Genomic DNA, 25,575 nt, shown 5'->3' on the forward strand with positions numbered 1-25,575 from the left:
TGCCGGCTGATTCGGCACGCGGCATTCAATGCCTGCGCGGCTGGCGGCGCGCGGTAGTGGTGGAAAGTCGCGGTGAGCGCTAGCGCTAACTAAAAGTATTTATGAAGCCCCGCTTAGCAAAGTCATACGAATGTGCCGCCTGTGTGGCCTGTTTGACTCGCAATGAAGTATCAGAGGGATGGATTCGCTCTCGCTCTCCCGTTGAATTGAGAAGCCCGATTTGGAAGCCCTTACCAAATCGGCCATGTCACGTGGTCTAGTGACATTGCACAACCCTACGAACAATCTGCGTTGTCATATGCCAACCCCCATCTACCACTTGCCAGAGCAATGTCAGTGATTTTTAGCTCTCAACCCCTATGACAGGTTTTCTAGAGAAAGGTGCCTTATCACTGTCACGTCAAAAAGCAAACTTCACCGTGTAGGGTAGTAAGGGTGGAGGAGGGATTTCTTCTTCCTTCTGTTCTTGTACCAGACACTGAATTGCTTCAACTGCAGCTCTTGGAAACTGTGCTGGGTGTTGGTCAGTCGCTATCACAACTAGGGCGGTGAACGTGATTCGTCTTGTTTGCAGCATTTATTTTTAAAAATTTTAGACAAGTAACCGTATAGTGTCTGGAGACTGATGTTTTTCACCATTTTTGCCTCCAATATTTCGACTTCATAGGACCGGAATTGTGAAATGATATGGACCGCGCTTGTGCCATTTGCTCTCTTGCCAGCTGTGGCGCCGCTTGACGTTTCAAGTTGGGATCGCTCCTAACGCGGCTGTCTGTGACGGTGCCGTTGGAAGCGGGCAGCATGAGCTAGTAGTATAGTTTTCACTCACTCCTGCATGTGCTCCCACAGGGAGCATACACTGGACTACCAGGTACAGCAGCTGTGGCAAAAGAGTAGGCACGCGGCCGTGCGCTCAGAGGGATCTGGCAGACGAGGGCGATGGAGGCGCCCAATTTTCGCCATTGTTTTGCGCCATTTCCCAGGGAGAAGCACGGAAGAACTGCGAGCATCATTGTCGTCGGTGGACCTTCCATTGTTCCGTCGTTTTACGGACCGCAATGTGCAGTAACGACGAAAAAGATAAAAAATCACACCCTTTGCCCCTGGTGGTGACGTGTTGTTAGAGTGTTGCAAATTAAACATACTGGCGTAGGCCTGCTGCGCATGCGCAGCAGCAATTCCGCATCCGCGTTTGGTCAGTGCTTATGCAGGATTGGCATATATGCGTATGTTCTGGTATACACTGTGCTAAAATTCTCCAACAAAAACAGCCATTGAGACAGCGATTTTATCGAAGATTTTACTCAAATCTCCTGACTTATCAGGGGCTTATTACGTCCATTGTATAACCGTTAACGCAAGACGCGCTCTTAACCATAATATGAAGAGAAATTTCAAGCGAGATACGCAGTTACTATAACCAACGTGCAGCCTATTGTCGAAAATGCTTGCATTGTGTGGAATCACCTCACACAGTTTCTCACTAACAGCCTAGAAGCTGTTCGGAATTGCGCCGCCCACTTTGTAACCAATTGTTACCAGCTTCCAGCTAGTATCTCTGATAGTATACGCCAAACGAATTCGGCTGCTCTATCCTCGCGCTGTGAAAGATGTCACCTTGAGACGTACTCTGTAACCAGACACCCGTGTAAAGACAGATATTTTCAGGCACTGGATTACATGTCTGAGCGTTGCGACCACAGCCAAAACAATTTTTTCCCGCACGTCCGTGTATAAGCACTAGATTTTCCCACCTACTATCAGCTAGTAGAATCTGCTCCATCGTGACGTCATTTAAGCTGCTAATGGGGCAAGGTTTTCCGATGCTCTTAATCAACATTTGTAACTTGATACCGCCTGCTGAACCCAAGGGAATGCACCTCGGAATGGCGTATTTGAGCTCCCTCTGCGCGCGTCCGTCCGCCGCGTGCCATGGGTGTGTGCGGCACGATGTGTAGCACCTGTAGCACGAGGCGGCAGTGACAATGACACGGCAACCTCCTTGCGGGCGCGCTCACGCGCCTAGCAGCTGAAGTGGGTCGTGTGGGCGGCCGTGTAGCGGGACGTTCGCGTGACGCGATTACGCGAGCGGCGTCGGCGGCTGCGCCCTTGACTCGCCGCCGCATCCTTTCAGGGGCCGTAAGCGCCGCGCCCTTGTGTTCCGTCCCGTTCGCGCGTGCTAACAACAGCGCCCGCGTGCTCGACCGTGAAGACGGCGGCGGCTGACGCGTACGCAGCGTAGTATACGTCATGAGCGTTGGCGCTTGTCTCGGTTCGCGCTCGTCGGCCGAAGAAGTCTGTGGGAACCGCGGCGGCGGGAATTGTTTCACGGGCGCTTTTCTGGCGTGAATCGGTTGGTTGCACAGAATGAGCACCCAGGGGCTTTATTTGGAGTGAATTTAAAGCCTTTATCTTTCGTTTCGCGAAACAGAAATTCATTATACGATAGTTCGAGTTACTGTTTCTACCATTAATGACACGTTCTGCCAAGTTTTACGCATGGACTGGAAAATTACCCGCTTGCATTTAACGCTGGAAAAAGGCAAATTATGGTTCTTTTGGCTTGAGCGACCCTTATAGCTTATGAGTAGCTTCGAGACGTTAAACCCACGAACTAAACCTTTCTTTAGGCTCGAATCGCTGTTTAGTCGGGAATGAGATATTTGATTTGCATGCGTTGATACTGATGTGCTATAGATTGGTTTTGATTATTTGATTTGTATGGATTGTGCGCTTTCGAGGTAGAGTGGAGTCTGAGGGATTCAAGCAAGTTTGCTGAGATGAAGGGCTACGTTCCGTATACATACGTACGGCGTAAGCACAAGACAAGCGAGTATGTGCTGCATGGTAACAGGGCGAACGAGTACATATACTGTAGGATGGGGGTCTATTAGAGGTACTGGGCGATCTAGAAGGCCGTCAGGAACATTCCACGTACGAGTAGGTTCAGAGCACACACCGATAGCGATGTCACTGGTGACAGCGCACAGAAGCTTCTCCTTTGTCTTCGAATGTGCATCTTCCTCTTTACAAGGGCCCCCGGGGAGAAGAGGAGCCACCCTGGTGACTTACGGCGTAGGCAAAATGGCAGGGTCGTAATATTGTTTAAGGCGCTGGACGTGGACAGTTTCGCGGCCGCGTCGACCGAGATCAGGTGAGGGCATCAGCGGTTCCAAAATGTAATCGACAGGAGAGATGCGCTCCAGGATACGGTAGGGGCCGTGATACTTGGAAATAAATTTCGAAGATAGTCTGGGAGTCCCTGATATGGAATCCAGAGCCACACAAGACTGCCAGAAGAGAATTGTGGTGTCGTCTGATGGCTGTCGCTGCGGGATTTCTGGTGGGACTGGGTTTCAGCTGTGAGAGACCGGGCAATTTGGCGGCACTCCTTTGCATGTCGCTGCTTCAGAAGCAGCGGTATACTCAGATGGGTCTGTTTGGTACGGAAGAATGGTATCTAGTGGAGCAGAGGGGTGACGGCTGTAAAGAAGATAGAATGGAGAGAAACCGGTAGTTGACTGCGTAGCAGTATTGTATGCGTACGTCACATATGGAAGGAGGAGATCCCAGTCAGAGTGGTCGGAGGAGACGTACTTAGAAAGCATGTCACCAAGAGTACGGTTGAAGCTTTCGGTGAGTCCGTTAGTCTGCGGATGATAGGCGGTAGAGGTTCGATGAAGTATGTGGCACTTGTTCGGCAGAGCTTTAACAACGTCAGATAAAAATGCGCGTCCTCTGTCACTGAGTGGTTCACGAGGTTCGCCGTGGCGTAGGACGAATCGCTGCAAAATGAATAAGGCTACGTCTGACGCTGTGGAAGATTGAGGTGGTCAACCGCAATGATGGCCCAACGGTTTCCAGCGGCAGTGTACGGGAGCGGACCGTATAAATCAATACCGACGTGATCAAAGGGGCGTGATGGGCAAGGTAACGGCTGCAACTCGCCAGCAGAAAGATGACTAGGGGACTTGCGACGTTTGCGGACTAGGCATGAGCGAACGTATTTGAGGACAAAGTTGTACACGCCCCTCCAGTCATTCTTCTGCTCCTTATTAGCTTTTTTTTCTGGGATTTTTGTGAACCATTACAATGCGGTAGGAGACTGCCAAGCTCAATTTTCTACCCCATTTTATTCCTATTTCATTTCTATTTGTTGTGGGCTATCGTGCTTTCTATTTTATTCGTCTCTCTCTCTCTCTCTTTTTTTCTCCAATGTTTTTGTGTTCTGTACGTCTGTCTCTCTCGCCGCACTTTCTTGATTGTTCTTGTATATCCATTGATGCTGAGAGACTGAGGTTGAAGTTCTTACTGACTGTATACAGATGGGATTAGCCTTGCAGGTTCTGTCGGCAATTTGTATATCCGTTGTTTTGCTGCTGTTTTTTGCTTTGCTGTTCTTTGCGAGATTAGTACTTGTCTATGTCCCTGCCATCTGCAATGCCACAGTTGAACGCGCGCCAAGGAACGCCACGCGACAGGAGCGACGGTGTACCGTCAAAACTCGCACTTGCCGGAGAAAGTGTGACAGATACTCCGCCTTTCCTTTCATGCAAACCAATTATAACTATATGTCGCACTGCACTAAGTAAAAAAAGCTATTATAGGTTTACTCAGTAACCAAAATATACTTTTTTCCTCTACCTAAACGCGAATAATAGCGATCTTCAGAAAATTCACTATGATGCGCCGATAATATTTGAAATGCTTTCACATCGAAACATGAGACAGGAATGACAAGCGTTTTGTTAACGCGAAGTGAACTCAAACAGTACGCTCTAGGTCGTATTTTTTGGAGGTGGGACGAGTAAATACAATCTCCAGCGCATTTCTGATAGCTTTCGAACATGCCCCGTGGTTCGTATAATATATTATAGTGCATGCAGTGGATGCTGTTTATGCAACGATGCAAGCGCCGCGGGAAAACGAATTTATGACGCGAGGACTGCTTAGAAACACACGGCTAGCTGACGACACGGCCGGCTCCGCTCCCGGATTTAGTTTTAACTCCGCCACCAGTGGCGTGGCCGTCGCTTTGCACAGGGCGTAAGCACTGGAAAACCATCTGCAGTGAACACAAGTGTTGAGGCCGCTTGCGCCCGCGCGCGCAAGCACGCACTTATGTACGCACGCACGCACGTTTAGTGTGCAAGAACCTGTTTAAGTGGAGCCGAGCAGCTCTCGCAGCCGATCACGGGAGATCGGCGAAATTAAAATTCTATAGTAGTGGCCTAAGACATATGGCTGACGTACTTTGTCTAGATTAAAAAAAAAAAAAGAATCAAAACATTGCCTTAAACAAGCAATATTTTCCCATAAAATGCAGACTGCTAAAGTAACCATTCTTAATAAAAGTGGAGACAAAAATGATTTATATTTACCCCGAGGGCCGGTACTATCGATGTACCACTTTTCCCGAACGTTAAAAAAAAAAGTGAGAACTATATAGGGGTGAATGTAGAGTTTCTGTGATAAACATGTCATGTCAAACCAGCATACCTTTGAAGAAAACTTCCCCGTAGTATCCATATTCCCAACCCAAAAACAACTATTTTTATACTCTTTGGCAGTATTTAGTGCTATTTGAGGTGTTTACTGCATTTATCACAAAACAATGTTATATAAACTCAAGCCCTGCGATTTTCGCGGATAATTTCCCAAAATTAGTTTTATCCTGCATATAATTTTGTGCCCCAAAGTCACACTGAACAACGGGTTGCTGGATTTCGAACGCATATCTTTTCTGACCTGCCGCACGGTACGATTCTGGGACCACTACTTTCCCTTTTATGCTAACGACATCGTCCGGATAAGCAAGCTTCCGACTTTTGTAATTTACGCAGAACATCCTTCACAGCCTCACGTATACCTGATCCCAAGCTACAGGCCGCACTTCGTTTTAACCTGCTCCACGATTGGTTTGGATCACGGTGCAAGAATATTTAGGTGGGGACACAGCACGGGCGAGGCACTGGACGCAAATTTCCAGATAAGGTACCAGCCACGCTCCTCCGAACCGGGCCGCTGATCGCAGCGTCAGCGTCGATGTAGCGGTGAATCTTCGCTGGAAGAAAAAAACACATACATCGACAACGCCGTTGCGATAGCAACCCGCTGATATCGCGCGGAGCGTTTCTCCTGCGTGAGCCGTTTGCGTGGCCCGAACTGTTTCTTCGTCGTCGCCAGAAGCATCACCGTAGCACTTTATTCTTAAGCCGTGCCCACTGCATCAGTCCAGAAGCGAGGTCCAGAATAATTTATTGGCTTGTCAATACTATTGACGTAATATATTCCTAACAACGAAGTGAAGAAAAGGTTGAAGTTGCACTTTATGTTGAAATATGGGGGAGTGAGTACTACATTACTCAACCATTGAGTCATCGTTATTCAATTGAAGGCGCCGGGGAAGCAGTTTTGTCACTTTGGATAGCGTAAATAGAGCAGGGAAAGCGAATCCTGCGTTCGGTTGGGCGAATGGGATTAAAATATAAAAATTCATACGGTATCCTTAACCACTTAATGAAGGAAATGCAACAGCGCCCTGTACCGCTTCTCTATCGCATGAATCACTAACGTGCAAACTGAGTGGAAGAATGGAATAAGCAAGCGAGGAAAAGTACGGACGTGTTAAGTGTACGAAAAACGTCACAAATGCTGCCGTGATTTAAGGCTTTTTTGCCTCAAGCAAGCTCAACTGTCTTCAATATTTGCACGAATCCCGACTGCACGAACGGCTGCACGATCTATCTATCTATTTATGTTCATCAACTGATTTATATGCGGCTTTGGCGCACCACATCACATTACTGTTCGCTGTCTCTAACGTAGATTCAAGAAAGCTGTTAACCGTAATTTTACCGCTATTTTTTGTATTGAATAAATTATACTTGGTGTTCTTTTTCATTGTGAAATTCTCTTCCCCTCTGTACCCTATACCTTGAGGATAAAAGAATAAGGGAAAGGAAAAAGAAGCTAAGAGAAGTAATGGTATAGAGGAAGTGAGAGGAAGGGGGGAATTCAGTGGGAACTAGCAGAATATAGTTAGAGGACCTATAATGTATTGAAGGAATAAAGTAAGGAGCAAACTAAGGATGAGCGGGCGCACTGATTGGCGAACAAAAGATGTAAAGTCAAAAAACAAATGAAACGACTGATGGTTAATGCTTTGTTGTCAAAGTGCCGCCGCTTATGCGTGCAGCAGGTTCAAATTCCGCGCGAAAATTCATTCGCCTTTTGCGCTTTTATTTAAGTATTCACAAAGCCACAGATTTATAAAACTGCGCTGAATAATGTACCTAGACAAAAACAACGCGACAAAAATATTTTTCTCTCATCATAGGCCACAGTTTACGAGAAAATGGCTCTCAAAAAGCATGTATTCACCATAGAAAAGCAGTGCCTCCCACTACGTCACAGGCCGCTGAGCGAACTGCCATCTCGTATGGCTTAGACTAACTAGGGGACTTTATCTGGAACCGGCGCAGTACGCTGTGTCCCCACCTATATATCTTGCACCGTGGTTTGGATATTAGTTATTTTATCACATTTAGTGAAAAAGAAAGAAACGAGAACAAACCGTAACTGTTATTTTCTGGCCTCGTAATATGCTAATTTACGCCTTGCCATTTCGCCCAAGGATGGGCTCATCACCATAGTTCCAGCTATCAAACGTCTAACAGTTATCTTCGGTCAGAGTTTATTATGGGCTGAACACGTCGAAATATTTAGGAGGCTGCTGGCGAATGTCGCATTTTGTCTCAACTGCATTGGGCATTTAATGCCGATGCGTACTAAGTAGGTGCTGGGCTGTGTCATTCACTTAATATCAAACAGTAGCATTCATTTGAGCAGAAAATTGTTCGAAACGACTTGACTTCAGCCTCTTTTCCGCGGATGTATATATATGTATACTTTTGAGACAGATTGATGTCAGCGAAATTTATTTTTACTCTGTTATGTTGTTGTTATTTATACTGGCATTTCGTGCCCGTAAGTGATCTCATGTAGTTGTGTGGCTGTGCAAGTATAGTATTCGTGTATGTGAGTAATATACGCTGCAATATTGCAGCGTATATTACTCTACATATACATTTGTGTGTTTTTACATATACATATACATATACATTTGTGTGTGTGTTTTCAGCGAGTATTATAGTTACTGTCCCATCGGTTGCCCTGAAGCCGTCTGCATGCTCAGCTTCGTATCTTATTTCTCGTGCTGCACTCTGGCCACGACTGAGTTGACAAGATTATATTTGGTGCGAATGGCTTAACGGAATGATGGGGGCGCTGTTTTGTTTTGCACGTTTTTGCTTGAAACCGGTGCACGCATAGATTATCACTGTATAGAACCTGACGTTCTGCGTGTCATTGTGGTTGTGAGGTGTAGCTGCCGTTAACCTTATAGTTGGACGCCTCCGGCGTCGACGCTCAAACGCTAACGTACGAGAACAATGGACTCGCTTGTTTGCGGTGTCTTTTATCTTGTTCACGAACGTTTTCTGGGGTTTCTTGACCCTTTATTGTTCAGGAGGTAAATCGAGACAGCCATCGTCGAGGCTTCTTGTGCGATCGCCACCACGGAGATGCGTTCGAGGAGGTGTTCGGTAGGCGGTCTGCTTGCCCGTTTTCGGCCGCTAACTTTTTATTCGACCGGGGCCCGTGGGAACAGAGACAGCGCCCGAGCATCAAGGTTGCGGATTCACGTTCGTGGGTTCTCTCCGCCACCCACGGCGTCCTGACTTGGCTGCTTTCTCGGCCTCCGCCAAAAAGAGGGGGTCGGTGGCCCGCATTCGACATTGGGAAATTGGGAGTGTCCATGATGCGTGCAAACAACACGCTTGTTACGACGATGACGACGACAAAACCGAAAAAAAAAAGAAACCCATGGTTTTTCTTCTCTGCGAGGAAGTGGGAAAGATAATTTTATCCCCCCCCCCCCCCCCCCAATAGTTATGCCTACTTGCAGACCCGCCTATGTACAGACCAGCTCGTGATTACAGATAGCGCGTCTTGAGAACCCCTAATTGGCATAGCTTCGGTAAAGGAGACGTATCATCGATTGCGACGCACGGTGCCGGCGGCGATGTCACCTATCCGTAATATGTCTCTCATTCAACTTTTGTTAAAGAAGCATACGTGACTCCACGAATGCAGTTGAAGCCACCCACCATAATGCTGTGAAAGTTCATCCCCTGTACTCCAATTTTTTTAAAGAGAGAAAAGAAGCTTACCTCTTTGCCCTTTACATGCCCTCCGCCTTCCGGAAGGACTTCCGGAATAGGTCGGGAGGCTTATATGTTCGTGTTCGCGGAGAATGCTCTTCGCGCGACTCTTGAGTTTGAGCGTGGCAATGCCAGGCACATTGCAAATAGTGTAATTTAAGTATTTGTCTCAAAACTGCGGATAGCTATCTAAACTTCCTTTCGGAGGTACGGCCACTTTCCGAACCCGAATATTAGCGATACCGGTGTTACACTGTGGATCAGGATGGCAACATTCCACTGAGGTCGTCGCGAAACGTCAACGTTTGACATGTCCGCGGTCCCTGTATGTATCTACTACGTTTCACAAGCACTACGAAATGTGAGGGCGACCTGGGCCCATCATGATGGCGGCCACACTATACGTGATTGTGTTCCCACGCGCCTGTTGACCCATGTTCCAGGCCCGGAAGGTGCTTCGATCCTTTCCAATCCGCAAGGGGTGCTGGGGAATGGAGGAGACTTCGGACACACACAGAGGTCACGGATTATTTTGTGTGTGTGTGTGTGTGTGGAAATAAGGCCATGCTGATAACGCAGTAAAAAAAAAGGCAAATATCTCGAGGGCAATGAGTTCATGACTCCTCTCCCCCCAACTCTCCACTCCCGCACCTGCAAATGCCTTCATTGCAGCGACTGCGCATGCTCTGTTAACTCTGTGGTGACTTCTGGAATCGGCCTTGCATATCGCAAGAGTCTGAGCGTACAGTCTCCAGCAAAAGTTTACGGGATGCATGAGCTCAACAACAAATTTATTTTAGCGCTTCCTCGCTCGCGACCCAGTTGCCAGTTGTCGGTGCCAGCAGGTGAAGCATCAGTGCGTCTCCTCATACTAGAAGCACTTCACGTGACTTTTTGTGGCATTGTGCGATTAATCTCTGTTAGAGCGTTAGCTCTACTGCATTCATTTTGCGAGTACGCGTTATTCTAACACCTAGTACCTTATGCGTTGCACAGATGGCGCCATGCACGCACTCGTGCGTCGCGTGTTGTCTCATCTCACGCTGCGCAGCAGACAGCGTAGTCTTCATCTCATCTTGCAGGTAGCAGGCGTCGTCTTCATCATCGTGCCTACGCACGAGAGCGCTATGTATCGCCGCAGCCTATCACGCCTCGTGTAAAACTGCAACGCACTCTCGCCATGGAGCTTTCTTCTTCCTCCATGACTCTCGCGCTGAGCAGTAAGCATCGTCGTCTTCATGAAGTTCCAGTGCAGAACACTCACGCTGTGCACTGAACCTCGTCGTCTTCAAAGTTCCATCTGCACCGCTGCTACATTTAACCTAGTTAAATACGTCTTGCGCATATGCCATCTCGATAATGGCAGAGCGGCGTGCCAGACAGGCTGCTGGAGACCATGGGACAAACAAGAATCCAGATAGCCCGTTGTCGAGAAGCTTATCAAGCGCCGAAGCGGACCAAGGTCGAAGCGCCAGCAGCCACTTCCCCTGCGGCCGATGGATAACGCTCGTCAAACTTGTTATATTTTAACCCCTACAACTTTTTGGAACTCATTTATCCCATGAGCTTTTGATGTGGGATTGACGATTTTCTACGTGCGAATCTTATCACAGCGCAATTTGACGAGGCTGTAATGTGGAGCGTACGGGATTGTTCGAGGCTTCAAACCAGGGCCGGCTTGCACGATAAAGTCCGAGCTAAGTCCAGACTTAAATGGCGTGTTTAGAAAGACCAAGCTTATTTAAGACGGCTCGTGTTCCGAACGTCGAACGCTTCGGGTTCATGTTCACCAGAGTGGCTTCCCAGAACGGCCTCAGCAACCACTTGGGGCATTTTTCCTCGTAACACAATCTTAAGCCGCAAAAAGCAATGGCACGGATTTTACACAACGCAAAATTGACGGAATGTGTACATCTTACAGCAAAGACAGTGCCAGCGCATCCCTGTATTTCCCTAATTTCTCTACTTAGACACCTGGCGTCCTTGTGTCTTAACCAAGACAGCACTAGAGTCGTAATCATACAAGCGACTTATTCAAGTCAGGACTGAAGCCCAGTCTTGACTCCAGTCTTAAGCGGCCATGCTAGTGGCCTATTCTTTAGACTCCAGTTAAGTCTGGACTTAGCTAAGACAGTCTTAAGATTGTTTTGTGCAAGCGGGCCCAGGTCTACTGAGTTGGTCCGGTTTGCGATTCATTTTGAACCATTTTTGTACCATCGAATAAATACGTAAAATGAAGTTCAGTGCTGCACTTATATGTAAAAACACCCTTCTCGCCATGTAGGTCTGCAGTGTTGAATTGTTAAGAGTGACGAAAATATCATCAGTGGATGGCTATCCAAAACTAAGAAAAACACGCCCACAAAAGTGCACAAAACTGCGTTTTCTGCGAAGCGTTCGCGGACACACTAACGTTTCAGGCATGTACAACCTATAGATATGCATAATCAAATTAGGTACTTTGCAAAAAGGTTGATATAATTGGATTTGTTGAAACACGTATATACAGTGAAATGCTAGAAAATGCGATTCGCTAATATTTGGACACATTAGTTCTGATATTTAAACAATTAGTTGATAATGACGCTGAGAAGGAAACACTTGAAGCGCACCTGATCCTTGTAATTAAGTGTTCACATCTCGCAAACGTTTCGCTTCATGCACTGGGCAAGGCAACGTGCGTAGGTAGCGAAGAGAACCTCTTATGCGTATATTACATTTAGACGCGATCATCTCACAGCATTCATCTTCTGTTTTCTAAAACGGACACGCTTGCAAATTTCACTCGTAGGCGTGGACGTGGACATCCGCGACGCCCAGTCCCGGCGGGCGACGGACGTGCTCGAGGAGCTCAACACGGGCATCGCAAAGCAGGCGCGGGACATGATTCGAGGTGAGTGCAACAAGCTATCTCTACTCCGTAAGCCCAGTGTCTCTCGCTTTTCCGACGCTTGAGGCCAGTCGCATCTCATGAATTTGAGGGCGCGCAATTAGAGATGCAAATTCGGGTAGGCCCGCCTTTCCTCGGAAGCTCGGTGCCGTTTGTGCGAGCACGTGCACGCGCATCGCTTGTTGCAGCGGGTCCCCAAAGTTAGCGTTGCGGTCGCAGGGTTGTCGACCTTTGTCTCCCGTAACGTGAACCGGATGCGCCGCTTTTCTCTAGATAAGCTACAATGGAGGGCTCCTGATGCGCTCCCATATGGGCCTCTGTTTTACTGGAGCTTATCTCTCGCGTATTTGCTTTCGTAACACGGCGGGGAAAGTACATATATTATTCCGACGAAGCGGCGTGTGCACTAGCTGCTGATCTCGGGAGCTGAAACAGCGGAAAGACGATTTTTGGCTCACACATCATTTTTGAAAGGGTGCTAGATGACTTGGTCGCGGGTTCGATCCCCGCCGCGGCGGCTGCGCTTCGAAGGAGGGGGAATGTTAAAAAAAAAAGAGAAAAAACTAGCCCGTGGATTATACGAAGTAGGTGCACGGTAAAGAACCCCAGATATTCTAAATTAATCAGGAGTCGTCCGATTAGTCCCTCGTAACCCTTTAGTATAGTATAGGTTCAGTTCAGTTCAGGCGTTCAGTCGTGTCCGACTCTTCGTGACCCTATGGACCATGTCACGCCACGCTTTCCGGTCTCTCACTATCTTCTTAACATCACATAGCTTCATCTGCAATGCCTCGAGAATGCCATCTAACCATCGCGTTCGCTGCCTACCCCTTCTCCGGCGACCCTCAACCTTTCCCAACATCAAATCTTTCTCCAGCGACTCCTCTCTTCTCATCAGATGACCAAAGTAGCTGAGCTTTAACTTTAGAATTTGACCCTCCAATGAGCAGTCAGGGTTTATGGTCGACAATATCGACTGATTTGATCTTCTGGCAGTCCAAGGAACTCTTAAGAGTCTTCGCCAGCACCACAATTCAAACGCGTCAATTCTTCGGCGGTCAGCCTTTTTCACAGTCCAACTCTCGCATCCATACATCACAACTGGAAAGACCATAGCACGGGTTATACGGATCTTGGTTGGCAGACTAATGTCTCTGCTCTTTACTAGGCGGTCAAGGCTAACCATTGCTCTCTTTCCCAGAAGCAGGCGTCTCCTAATTTCATGGCTGCAGTCTCCTTCAGAGGTAATCTTGGCGCCCAAGAACAGAAAATCTGTCACAGCTTCCACTTCTTGTCCATTGATGCTCCAGGACTTGATAGGGCAAGACGCCATGATCTTCGTCTTTTTAATGTTCAGTTTAAGCCCGAACTTCTCACTCTCTTCTTGTACGCGCATCAGAAGTCTCTTGAGTTCCACTTCACTTTCTGCCATTAAAGTGGTATCATCCGCATATCTAAGGTTGTTGATACGTTTTCCAGCAATCTTCACTCCAGCTGAAGACTCGTCCAGACCGGCCTTCCTCATGATGCACTCTGCATATAGGTTAAATAGGCAGGGCGACAGTATGCAGCCTTGCCTCACCCCTTTCTCAATCGGAAACCAATCAGTAAGACCATGCCCAGTTCTGACTGTGGCCTCTTGCCCTTCATAAAGGTTCCTGAGGAGACAGATGAGGTGAATTGGAACTCCCATCTCTTGGAGAGCTTGCCACAATCTGCTGTGATCTACGCAGTCAAACGCTTTCGCATAATCAATAAAGCAGAAGTAAATGGGTTTCTGGAACTCTCTTGCTTTTTCCATGATCCAGCGAAGGTTGGCAATTTGGTCTCTAGTTCCTCTGCCCTTGCGAAACCCAGCTTGCACGTCCGGAAGCTCCCGATCCACATACTGCTGCAGCCTACCTTGCAGGATTTTTAACATCACCTTGCTAGCATGCGAAATAAGCGCGATCGTGCGGTAGTTGGAACAATCTTTGGCACTGCCTTTCTTTGGAATGGGGATGTAAACTGACCTCCTCCAATCCTGTGGCCACTGCAGGGTTGTCCAAATCTTTTGACATAATGTATGCAGTGTGTTAACAGCGTCGTGGTTGAGGTTTTGAAGCTGCTCAGCTGGAATACCATCAATTCCGCTAGCTTTGTTCTTAGCAAGGCTGGCTAAGGCCCGTTCAACTTCACTCTTCAGGATGCCCGGCTCGAGATAAGTAATCACAACCGTCCTATGTTGGGTTTGCACATCCGGGTCCTTCTTGTACAGTTCTTCTGTGTATTCCTGCCACCTCTTCTTTATCTCTGAGGCTTCAGTGAGGTCCTTGCCTAGTTTGTCCTTTATCACGCCCAGCTTAGCACAGAAGCTTCCTTTGATATCTTTGATTGTCTTATACAGAGCTCTTGTGTTCTTTAATTGGCTGTTGTCCTCAACTGCTTGACACTGTATGTTCAGGAAGGCATTCTTATCTCTCCTTGCTATTTTCTGAAAATCCGCATTGAGAACCTTGTATCTTTCTCTTTCCCCCATACCTTTTTCCATCCTCCTTTCCTCAGCTATTTGCAAAGCCTCATCAGATAACCAGTTTGCTTTTTTGCATTTCTTTTGCTTTGGAACTACCTTAGTAGCAACTTCTTGTATTATATCACGAACATCAGTCCACATCTCTTCGGGCTCTTTGTCTTCTAGATCTAATTCTTGAAATCGATACCTCACTTCCACAGCATATTCTAATGGAATCTGATCCAGATCATACCTGAAAGGCCTTCTAGTTTTCTGCGTTTTCCTCAATCGAAGCTTAATTTTGGCAACAAGAAGCTGATGATCGGTGCCACAATCGGCCCCAGGCCTTGTTTTTACTGCTTGTATAGCGCTTCTCCATCTCTGCCGGCAAATAATATAATCGATCTGATTCCTGTACAGACCGTCCGGTGAAATCCATGTGTACAGGCGCCTCTTGTGCTGTTGAAAATGAGTATTCGCTATGGTCAGGTTGTTTTCTTGACAGAACTCTACTAGCCTCTGCCCAGCTTCATTTTGCTCACCAAGATCGAACTTGCCTGTAATTCCGGATATTTCTTCACTCCCGACCTTAGCATTCCAGTCTCCTATGAGAAAAACGACGTCTGATGATGGGGTGCGGTCTAAAAGGCATTGTAGGTCCGCATAAAATCTCTCAACGTCAGCTTCTTCAGCAGCAGTGGTCGGTGCATAGACTTGGATAACTGTTATGTTGAAAGGGTGACCTTGGATCCGAAGTGAAATCATTCGGTCGTTTTTGGGGTTGTACCCTATCACTGCTTTGCCCATTCTTCTGTTTACTATGAGAGCGACCCCATTCCTTCTCTTGGATTCGTGCCCACAATAAAAGACATAATGGTCGCCGGAGTTAAATTCTCCCATTCCGGTCCACTTGAGCTCGCTGATACCCAAGATATCAATGTTCAATCTGTCCATTTCTCGCTTGACGATATCCAGTTTACCTTGCGTCATAGATCTTACATTCCATGTTGCTATGTGATATATCTCCTTGCAACATCGGACTTTCCGGTCGCTTCCCGACACATCCACAACTGAGCGTCCTTTTGGCTTTAGCCCAGCCGCTTCATTCGTCCTGGAGCTACTAGGAATCGCCCTTTGTTCATCCCCAGTAACATGTGGGACGCCTTCCAACCTGGGGGGCTCATCTTCCGGCGCCATATCGATAATGGTATTGTGACTGGCCATAGGGTTTTCTTGGCAGGAAATACTGGCGTGGGTTGCCATTACCTTCTCCAGTGAATCACATTTTGTCAGAACTCTCTGCCGTGACCTGTCTATCTTGGGTGGCCCTACACAGCAGAGCTCACGACTTCATCGAGTTTCGCAAGCCCCTCCGCCACGACAAGGCAGTGATCCATGAAGGGGATAGTATAGGTTAGTATAGTATAGTATAGAGCAGTGAGTTAAAACAATCCGTGAGATTCGTTCGCATCTGTCTTGCCATTCATACCCTCGACAGCGTGACCAAAAGCTATTATTGTACGACCTTTACGAACAACGATAAGGAGCTCCTACAACAACAGCACCATCACTACATCAACTTCGAGATAACACTGTACCATTTACGGGCTCCTCACACCACTATACCATCATTCGCGTTGCAAAACAATCAGCAGTATTTTTATGTAACACTTTTTACTCTGCTTTGTTAAAACCTCCATCTGTAAGCCATGAACTCATCTAGATGTTTCTCTTTAAAAATGAAAGCACGAGTTTTTTTTTTTTTTTGAATGATAACTTTGATGATGAGAGCGTCAGGCACTGTACTTAATGTCTTATTGACCAAGTGTTCGCGGCAAATAGTATCATCCCCTGTGAAGAAACTCGAATAATTTTGGCTGCACATATAGAGGTTTTTTCGTGGCTCTTTTCCTCTTTTCCTGCCTACTCTTCGTGTTTATCTTGCGCGCAGGGAGATGCAATTATAATGTGTCCCGTTTCCGGTACGTAACTTCGTCGCCAATTTCGTACGATGCGTACGAAGTCCCAGCACCATTTTTTTTTTTTTTTTCATTCACCCTCTTTGGAACAGTGACAGTGGTAGCATTGATAAAGGACGACTCTTGTGGGTATTTGTGTGGCCGTCTAGAGTACTTGAACTATATATGCCACAACCTGTTGCCTCTAAATATTATGTGATGCGTCGCTACGGTCGAGAAATTGTTGGCAGGTATATAAGGCTAGGACAATATTACACGTGGCGAACCGTGTGGCAATCGACATCCCATCTTCATCTCGCTGATACGACCTGCAGTCTACGTGTCCGCTTTCTCGAGGGTACAGTGCAACTCGACGTTTGCATAATGAAGACAACCAGCGTCGTGCTGTATGTTCTCCCGTGCACTACTTCGTGTTTCCGCGCAGTGTGTGTTGCGATCTGATTGCACGTGCCAGCACCTGCTATGTGGAGTTTAACCTGTCGAATGCCTCGTCAGTCGTTGGTCGCACATACCGCCGTGTCACAAAGGAACACGTGCATGCCCTTTTTTTGCAGAGCGCACCGAGGCGGACAGCGGTGGCTCTGCGGACGCCAGCCCGCGGTCCATCAGCCCTCCGCCAGCGTTCGCGAGTCCCGCGCCACGGCCGGCGCTGCCGGCCTCGTCGCTCGGAGGAGGCGGAGGTGGTCTACCACGGCGGAACTCCGCTGGCCTGGGCGGGTCCCAGGACATGCTACTGGACATGCACGCCGCAGCAGCCTCCAGGCACACCAAGAGGCCCTCGCTCGGGTGAGGAAGGAGGCCCGCTCCACGGATGGCTGACCGCGGCGCCAACGCGGAAGATGAGCGCGCGCGGCGTTCCAGGAGGACGTCCACGCATGGTCTGCGGCGCACGTCGAGGCTGCTGTCCCGCTTGCTGGCGATTTTACCCGCAGCTTATCATTGCCTGGGCGTCATAGTCGTAAATGCAGTATTTTGCGAATGCTCAGTATAGAGGCCAGCCCAATATGAAAGACGGCATTTCTTTTCCATCCAAGAATGACAACGGACTTCCCGGTCGAGTGAGATAAAGTACAGTTACTTTATTTGGTGAAAATCGCCTTAAAAATGCGTATGAGGAGTAACGCCTGGTTTTTTTCTTATTTTCGGAAAGTAGTCATGGTTTGCGTGCTGATGAGCTTTCGAATTGAACTAGTCTCTCATGCACTATAGATTCATTGCGCTGTTTCCTGTCGCTGTCTGAACTTGATGCAAGATCATTGGACCACTGCCCCGGACCGATGCGTGCACTTACAGAATACCGGCCCAGAGCTACAAAGAACAAGGACGACAAGGTGCTGGTTTGCTGCTCAATGGAATACCGCAAAATGTTGTACGCTAGACTCGTAGAACGTGAAGAGCGAGTCTCAGCTGACCTTCTGCGCAAAAGGAAAGTGCGGACAGCTTTGCGAAAAATAAAGAGACGTTACACCATGAAAGCATGCAGAAGCTGCAGAAACGCACGGAGAGCAGCCACGCGTGAAGTCGAAGCTGTTTGCGCCGGCTCGGTGCATCTGCCCTCTCTTCCTTGTTGAATCACCGCATCAGACTTCTTGCGAATGCACCAGCTTCCGCGGCTCCGCACAAAAGAACTAGCGAGAATACAGGAGGTTGTTATTGCAGTTCCTCGCCCACATCTTGCCCTTCTCATAGCGTGATGATGTCCCGCTGCTGCAGCTGCTACGTAATGAGTGTTCGTGCGTGCTCTCACTTTTTTTACTGGAGCTTGGTGGCCACTTACGGGTGTTGTTTTCCCGTAATTTTCTTCTCCCCCTTCTCTTCTTCCTCTCCGGACGGGCTCGGTTTTAGAGCACTCATCATAACTGCGGCAGCGACCGTGCGGATTGTGAGAACTCGCGTTAAGGGCTGCGCTCGACTTCGTCGTTGGCGCAGTCTGAAGGCTTTTTGTACACACGCTGTTCATTAGGCAAATTGTTCCGAGCAAGGCCTCCGAGACGCACTGCGGAGACCTGGCACGAGTACTGCGTAGGAAGGGATGAGGAAAACGATGGGAAGGCAATAAAAGCGCAGGTTATCCGCCGTTTTTGCAGAACCGTCTTCGACTGCTGAACTCAGAGTAGGTGCACCTTTCGCGGAAGCAGGTGTGACATAAAAATCTAAGATTTAGTGGATTATGAGGCAGAGCGTTTTATACTGTTCCCTTTTTGGCAGCGCGTTGTTCACATTCTAGGATCGAGTGAAGCTTAATGCGAAGCAGGAAGGTAACAGCAATACAATGTATTGCATATTATGTTGGCTTGCATGTTTCGGGTCTGGACGCTTACTTAACCATGATAGACAAGGTGTCAGCTTATTTTGAAGGTAGGTATTCGGAAGCCACACGTGGAACGTACTTGAAAGATTCCCACCAGTAGCACTACAAGGTGCGAAAAGTTTGCATGCTGGTGCCTCTGTTAGAAGAGGTCGACTGCTACTCCGCGAGGGCATTGAGAACTCAGGACACCAAGAAGTGCTGTAACTAGAAGTTTTTGGTTCAAATATAAAAGACGCAGATACAAGTGCACCACATTCATGTTTGGAAATTTTGTATTTCTGACATGCGCGGGCTGCATCAGTAGTCCGACACAAGGAAAGCAGATTTTGTCCCTCAAAGGACCTCCCTGTGGTTAGTGACGTCGACAGGGTGTCGATCATGACGTCGTTAATCCAGTGGGTGGCAGGTCCCTTGGACCTGCCAGTGTGACAAGGCAGAGTGTGGCAGATGAGAGCAGGTGCACCACTCCTTTATCGTAGTAACTGCGGCTTCATGAGTATCGGTCTACGCCATTGTCTGATCAAATGGCATCTATAGTGGCATCTGCAACTTTTTCCTGTTGTATCCAACTGTGGACCGCAATAGTGCATGAGTAAGAGTTACACCCTGTAAAACGAGAAAGATGTATACAAAGTTTAGCGGCGTAATGAGATGATGGCACGGTTGCAAAAACGCAGTTGTGTGGCTTGGAGGCATTGCTTCCTCGTTTTGTGCGCGTATGCAGAACGGGGTCTGCACTTCCCCGCCATCCTCTGGCGAAGCGCTGCTTGTTTACTGTCATCACTGACCGAGGACAGTTACTTAATCAAGAAGGTTTGCCCAGCGCTTCTAATTAAGGCGAGGTCATGCATAATCGCTACGTGTCACGTTCTGGCCACCGCGACGGTTCGTGGGCAGTTCCATCCCTGCCGTCAGCATCCAGATCTCGTAATTCCCCGCTTCCTCGCTCAACCCAGCCTCATAACCAAACGACATTACTCTGCTTTTAGAAGTAAGCTGCACTTGCGCCTTTGCCCGGAGGCTGAGCAATGTAGTGCGTGACTTTTTAGTTAATGTCGCTAGCACTTGCGTCTGCAAGCATGGCTTCATACCACCATTTGCGTATTAATTACCGTTAAACAGACACTATCGTGCATACAAAAAAAGACCAAGCTGAACTATTAGCTGACTTTCGACAAGACAAGAATACTGCAGTATATCAGCGGAAAACTGTCAACACTTTGACAGTTTTCCCGTGACAGTCGTTGGAGCCCTCGCCATGTATACGTATATTAATGTACCTCTTAACGTATTCGCGATAAATTCCTATTCTTAAATAATATTTGCGAAAGAAAAGAAAAGCGTTCTAAAATAGACGCCGAAAACCCTTCGCTTAATTCTCAGAAAATAAAAGCCGGAAACTGCAGCTCCTTAAACTTTAACTTCTAATGCCGGCAATGGCTAAACCTAAAAACAGACCGGTGAAGCTCTCACTGCTGAGTTTGCCAGGTGCACGCTTGGGCACATGCAAAGGGGGCGATCGAAAGTGTGGGGAGTGAAGCTGGGACCTGGTTGCGCTGTGAGGCTCACATGCTTGAAGCTATCGATGGCCTTGGAGCGCTGGGAGGGCAGCAGCAAACTGGTGGCATGTTTCAAGTACACTCCCTTCAATTTTGACGGAAGGGGGGGAGGGGAGGGGGGGGGGGGGGTTCTGTACGTTTTGAGACTGAGTCTCGTCTTTGGGACTGGAAAGTTCCTGTCAAAAGTGAAGAAGTCATTGCAGCTTGTTGTTCTGAGCCGTGCAAGGTACAAGCGTCCCCCGGCCTGGCGCTCGGCTTCCCTAGGGGTGTGCGCTAGGGAGACGCTCCTTAAACCCCTCTGTGCCCCTGGGGGGTCAAACCAAGTTTCGAACAACTTTGCAGCCTGTAAAGGTGCAAGGGCTCTAATTGTAGCATTCGTGGAAATCAACTTCCGGAGGGTTAGAGTTTTTCTCACCTTCCAGCTACTTGGAAAGCTAGCGATAGCGAAGCACACAGCACATGCCCAGAACCAAACTCCTTGTGCTCTATACTGTCGACAAAGGCTCTACGTGTGTCTCGGTACAGTGTCTCGAGATCTGTGCGTGCTTAGTCCTTTCTGTACCTGTGCCTTTAGTGACGTGGCCAGGGCGTCCTCCTTGCGGCCCCTGGAGGACCACCGGTCGGGCAACGGCGGCGGCCTGGTACTCAGCCTGAGCCCTGCCGAGCTGGCGCAGGTTCCTCCGCCCGCCTACTTCACGTCGGCGCGCTCCTTCGACGAGGACAGCTCGTGCGGCGCCGGATGGACGAACACCTCCTCCTCAGCCTACCTGCCCATGGCGGCGCTACACCAGCAACAGGGCAACAAGCCGTTGGTACGTTACGCCATCCGTTGCCGCGTGTCTACGCAGAAGTAAGGAAAGGAGTGTGTGTCTTTCGACGCAGTGCCGTGGGGTAATAGTGGTGCCTTATACTGTACCCTGCCGTGTTGCGCGCGAGGCTCATAGCTATTCACACGCTGTCGACATAGCAACCCGAAAGGCGACCGATCTCGATGGTGTTACTGATGACACTTCGTAAGGAATTAACATTCCGACGCTCCACCTGAACCGTAAGGGACGCTGTTAGAGGTGGGTCCCGAATTAATTTCGACTACCATGGTTTTGTTTAGCGCGCATTGACATAGCACAGCAAGCAGGCCACCGTGTTTGCACCATGCAAACGCAGCTTTGATGTATCGTCATTTTTTATCCGTTCGATACGGTTTTATTCGGCCATCCTCTCGCTCTTACGCAAATAGTGTTTTTGTGTTCCAGCATTTCTACGTACGTGCAATTAGTAAAGACGCAGTTGGAATGGTGCGAGCCCAAGCTGGTGTTTTAGAATTTCCAACGCATCGATGTTCAGTTGAGCGCGTTACAAAATGTGAACTACTGGCAGTTTTACTGTTTATTGATGTCTCGTCTCATGAGAACATGTTTACATTCTTTCCCTCTCCGAAGCGAAATCTTTGGGTGTCACGAATTTCCCGCATCTGCACGATCCGTGTCGTGTTCCTGCCGGTCTATTAAATAAGAATCCTTGTACCTCCGGAGGTCCCCCGACCTCTCGCGACCTTGAAAAGTGGTAACGATTTCGTCTCTATGATCCTAGCGTGTGATATATGTATACCATGCATGTGACGTCGCTTCCGGAAGCCGCTCTTCAAGTTTTCTTTATTGATGCCTCCAAGTACTAAGTGTATCCATTGACGCACTTGTCTCATTTACGTGACCTTTGCGCGTTCCCGTTCGGAATATCTATACGTGTGCCTTGCAGGTATACTTCCGCGCTGCGTTCGCTTGCATGTGCTTATACTAAGTAGACAAGCTTATACGGAATGGAATGTTCATTATCGGCTATGCTGCTCCCTATACTCGCGGTTTTCGAGATAGCAGTCTAGGCGGCTGGCAAAGCGCTGCTTTCTAGAAACCGGATAGTTGTGCAAGAGAGAGCCGCCGGCGCCATCTCTCGCGATCTCTTCGCTTCCGCCCGGAAGTTCGCGTCACCCTGCCGCGGTCGCAGTGTGTCTTCCGCGGTGAATCGTCGCCGGGAGATGTATGGCTTCCTGTCATTCTTGCTCAGGCGTTTCACTCTCGCCCCAGCGCCCTGCTGTTTAAGATCTTCCCTTATTATCGAGGACGTTTTCGCCCTCTTGTTTCTATTTATAAAAGTTTTCGTAATCATTATCCACAGTGATCGTTACCGTTGAAGATTTCAGCTGGAATGTGTACCTCTAAACAGGTTCGTGAGAGCTACAGCACTTCTCGTACGGTTTAACCTTCGCTGTCTGCGGCAGACGTCGCTTGACAGCTTGATAAATTTCACCAGACCGCGGATCGGTGCCATTGAGCGTTTTAGCTCGGTGCGTTGATCTAGCATACATTTATTGTGCATGTCCTCATCGTTTTTTGTTTGTTTTTTTTTTTTCCTAAAAATTTCCAAAATTTCTTCAGTTCGCGAGTAAATTAGTAAATGGTCGAATATGGTCGAACATTATACTAACCAGAGAATTAGTTGGAGAGCAAACGCAGAAGATGACTCTGGGCCCCCGCGTGCACTTGTACACGCCGTTCTTCGCGGATGCGCGCGCCAGCGTCATTGTTCTCAGCGGGCGCCGCCTCTTCCATGCCTTCTCGGCTGTCGCCTAGACGGATCGCTGTCTCGCGCCATGTCCCCTTGACGCCTTCGCGTGGGCTTCAGCGTGCGGCGGGGCGGAATTTCGCGCCTGTTGTCTCTGTCCCGCGCCACGGAATGCGATCCGCGCGGTGCTTCTCACATACCCTCGCTCAATGGACGGCATGACGAAGAGAAAAGCTTGCTTGCATCGCGGCGTCGATTGACGTCACACTGCCTGCGAAACATGGGAATCTCGTTTTCAGAAAGACCGCGCGGGGAACCAGGGCTCGTTCTGACTCCAGGGCCCGTATTCGGAGTTTGCGTCGTTATCGGAAGTGTCGCTATCTCGTTGACCTCGAGTCATCGGATTGGTGGAAACGCCGGAAAGTGATAGCCACCTCTTCCGGTTCCGTGGTGGCAGCACCAGGTTCCGGCGTTTCGACCAATCAAATTACTTGAGGTCACATGAGATAGCGACACTTTGATAACGACGCTAACTCGGAATACGGGCCCAGGTCCCCGAATCCCGGACACTGTCGCAGCGCTCTGTCAAGGAAAGTTTCTTAGGACGGCGTGAAGAGAGACGTCACGTGATAAGCCGATCCCCGCGTTCAAACCTGTGGTGTTGCCGCTGAAGCGCTTACGCGATGGAGAAATCAAGAAGGGTGACGAAAAATAAAATACCACATGCTGTTGGAAATAGCGGCGGGACGAGAGGCGGTAACGTCTTGCTAAATGCTTTCCGAGCTTTCCGGGGGGCTACAGCGTCGTTGTTCGCCCACGTACTTGTGACACTAGTGGTTCGGGCGAAGCCTCTCTTCTCAGACGTCAGACTACCTCCCTGTACTCATTCAATTACGTATTTCCAAGTTCCTTGGTTCACGTCAGCGTGCTCGTTTTTTTACTTCAGACTATAGCGAGCTAAGAGTTCGCCTGCCGGTCGTAGCCGGAATTCTATCCTGGTCAAGACAAGTTGTTCGACCCTGAGTGGTTTGGGCGAGGAGGAATCATCTTTTGTGTAGGCCTCTGTCGTCAACTGCACTTCCATGTAAATCTCTTGCGGCCCGTTAACATTCTCGTTGTGGTACGTCGAGTGACTCCAGGCAGCAGGGTTGCATGTTTTGCGCGCACTTGACCCGTGCAGCCTCCTGCGAAGCCCCCTAGACGTTCTGTGGCCTGCTCGCCGGGCGTGTACGAGCAGCTGTGCCTGGCCACTTCAGGAGGGCCCAGGAGGCGGCGACTATCATCCGGGGATTCGCGCTCCTCGGCCGAGTACGTGGACATGCGGCCCAACGCTGCAGCCTCCGCGCAGCAGCAGCAGCAGCAGCAACAACAACTGCAACAGCAGCAGCAGCAGCAGCAGCAGCAAGTGCAGCAGCAGGCGCAGACCCAGCACCATCTCGACAATCACAGCGACGCTTCTTCCAGGCTTTGTGAGCTCAGCAGCCTCTACGACCAGGTGCGTTGTTTGTCTTCCTCAGTCCCCTGGTCCCTGTATACGCTCAGAGGTCGGACCGCCTTGTCGTCGTACTCGTACACCTGGCCCTTCAGTCTGCGAAGTTAATTGCTGCGGATCACGACGAGTCCGATCTTCAATAGGGCCTTTGAGTGGGGAGAGTTGGGAGGTGGGTGGCCCAGCTTGATGTTTCATAGAAAAAGACGCGGGTGACAGAAGGGCGCGACTACCTCTCATGCATAATATATGTGATTGCGTGGGATTATATATGCTCGATCCAGTGTTTATACCGAGAGTGTCGATGTCTTCATGGTGCTGTGCCCAGGGTATAGGCGGGTATAAAGCCTGGTCTGATTAGTTCGACTGTGTACGCGGATATGCTCTTTTCAGCTACCGGCTAATGGTCATGCTGAAATATGCAAATGTCTTTTTTTTCTTTTCAGTATAAATTATCTCAAATGGTGGGGTATAATGGTTGACGTCGGGTTTTGAGCTCAGGCTGGAAAATGCGGAACACATACAGTAATAGGTAAAATAAAGATTTAGTAAATCCGCGAAGTAAATCTGCTTGCGCTGCTGGGGAAAATTTTGAATTAGATGCGCATTGTGTCTGCTGGTCGGTCTGAATGCTTAGTTCGCTCTATCGGCCTTGCAGCAATATAGCAACGCCTGTCAAATCGCGACGCCCGATCGTCCTGATGTTGCCGCTGCCGACACTTCTCGCCCTATTCTTCCTCCCTTTCTTCCGTGGGGTCACGAAGCTAACGAACTGTACCGTGTTTTTCCACCCCCTTTAAGGCGTATATTGTGACTACAGTAAATGTTTCTTATATTTAATATTTATATCTAATCGTCCAACAAGCCTCCTCGTGCTCAGAAGGCTCCTAACCGGGCAGCTTACCTTTGAGTTCGTGCACGTGACGAGCGCTCCTTTTGTAACCTTGTACTTATTTTTTATTTTGTTATTTTCCTCGCATAAAAGCCTCTTCCGACTTTTTTTTTTTTTAATTGTTGGCGAATATTAATAAAATGCTTTGCAACCGTTTCCTTTTTTTTTTTTTTAGTTTTTA

At 48.6% G+C, this 25,575-nt stretch overlaps 1 protein-coding gene across 2 annotated transcripts in view; it reads left to right on the top strand.

The window, feature by feature from the left end:
- The window catches only part of LOC146190467 (uncharacterized), an 85,767-nt gene that overhangs the window by 28,109 nt on the left and 32,083 nt on the right, over nt 1-25,575 (top strand). For both annotated transcript variants that reach the window (XM_084600894.1, XM_084600895.1), the window contains exons 4-7: nt 12,016-12,117; nt 17,139-17,370; nt 21,029-21,266; nt 24,194-24,508. In XM_084600894.1, coding sequence (XP_084457020.1) covers nt 12,016-12,117; nt 17,139-17,370; nt 21,029-21,266; nt 24,194-24,508 — 887 coding nt within the window. The remainder of the gene's footprint in view (nt 1-12,015; nt 12,118-17,138; nt 17,371-21,028; nt 21,267-24,193; nt 24,509-25,575) is intronic.

This window comes from Amblyomma maculatum, chromosome 4 (genome assembly GCF_055883805.1).
Source record: "Amblyomma maculatum isolate TAMU_Amacu chromosome 4, ASM5588380v1, whole genome shotgun sequence".
Taxonomy (NCBI): Eukaryota; Metazoa; Arthropoda; class Arachnida; order Ixodida; family Ixodidae; genus Amblyomma; species Amblyomma maculatum.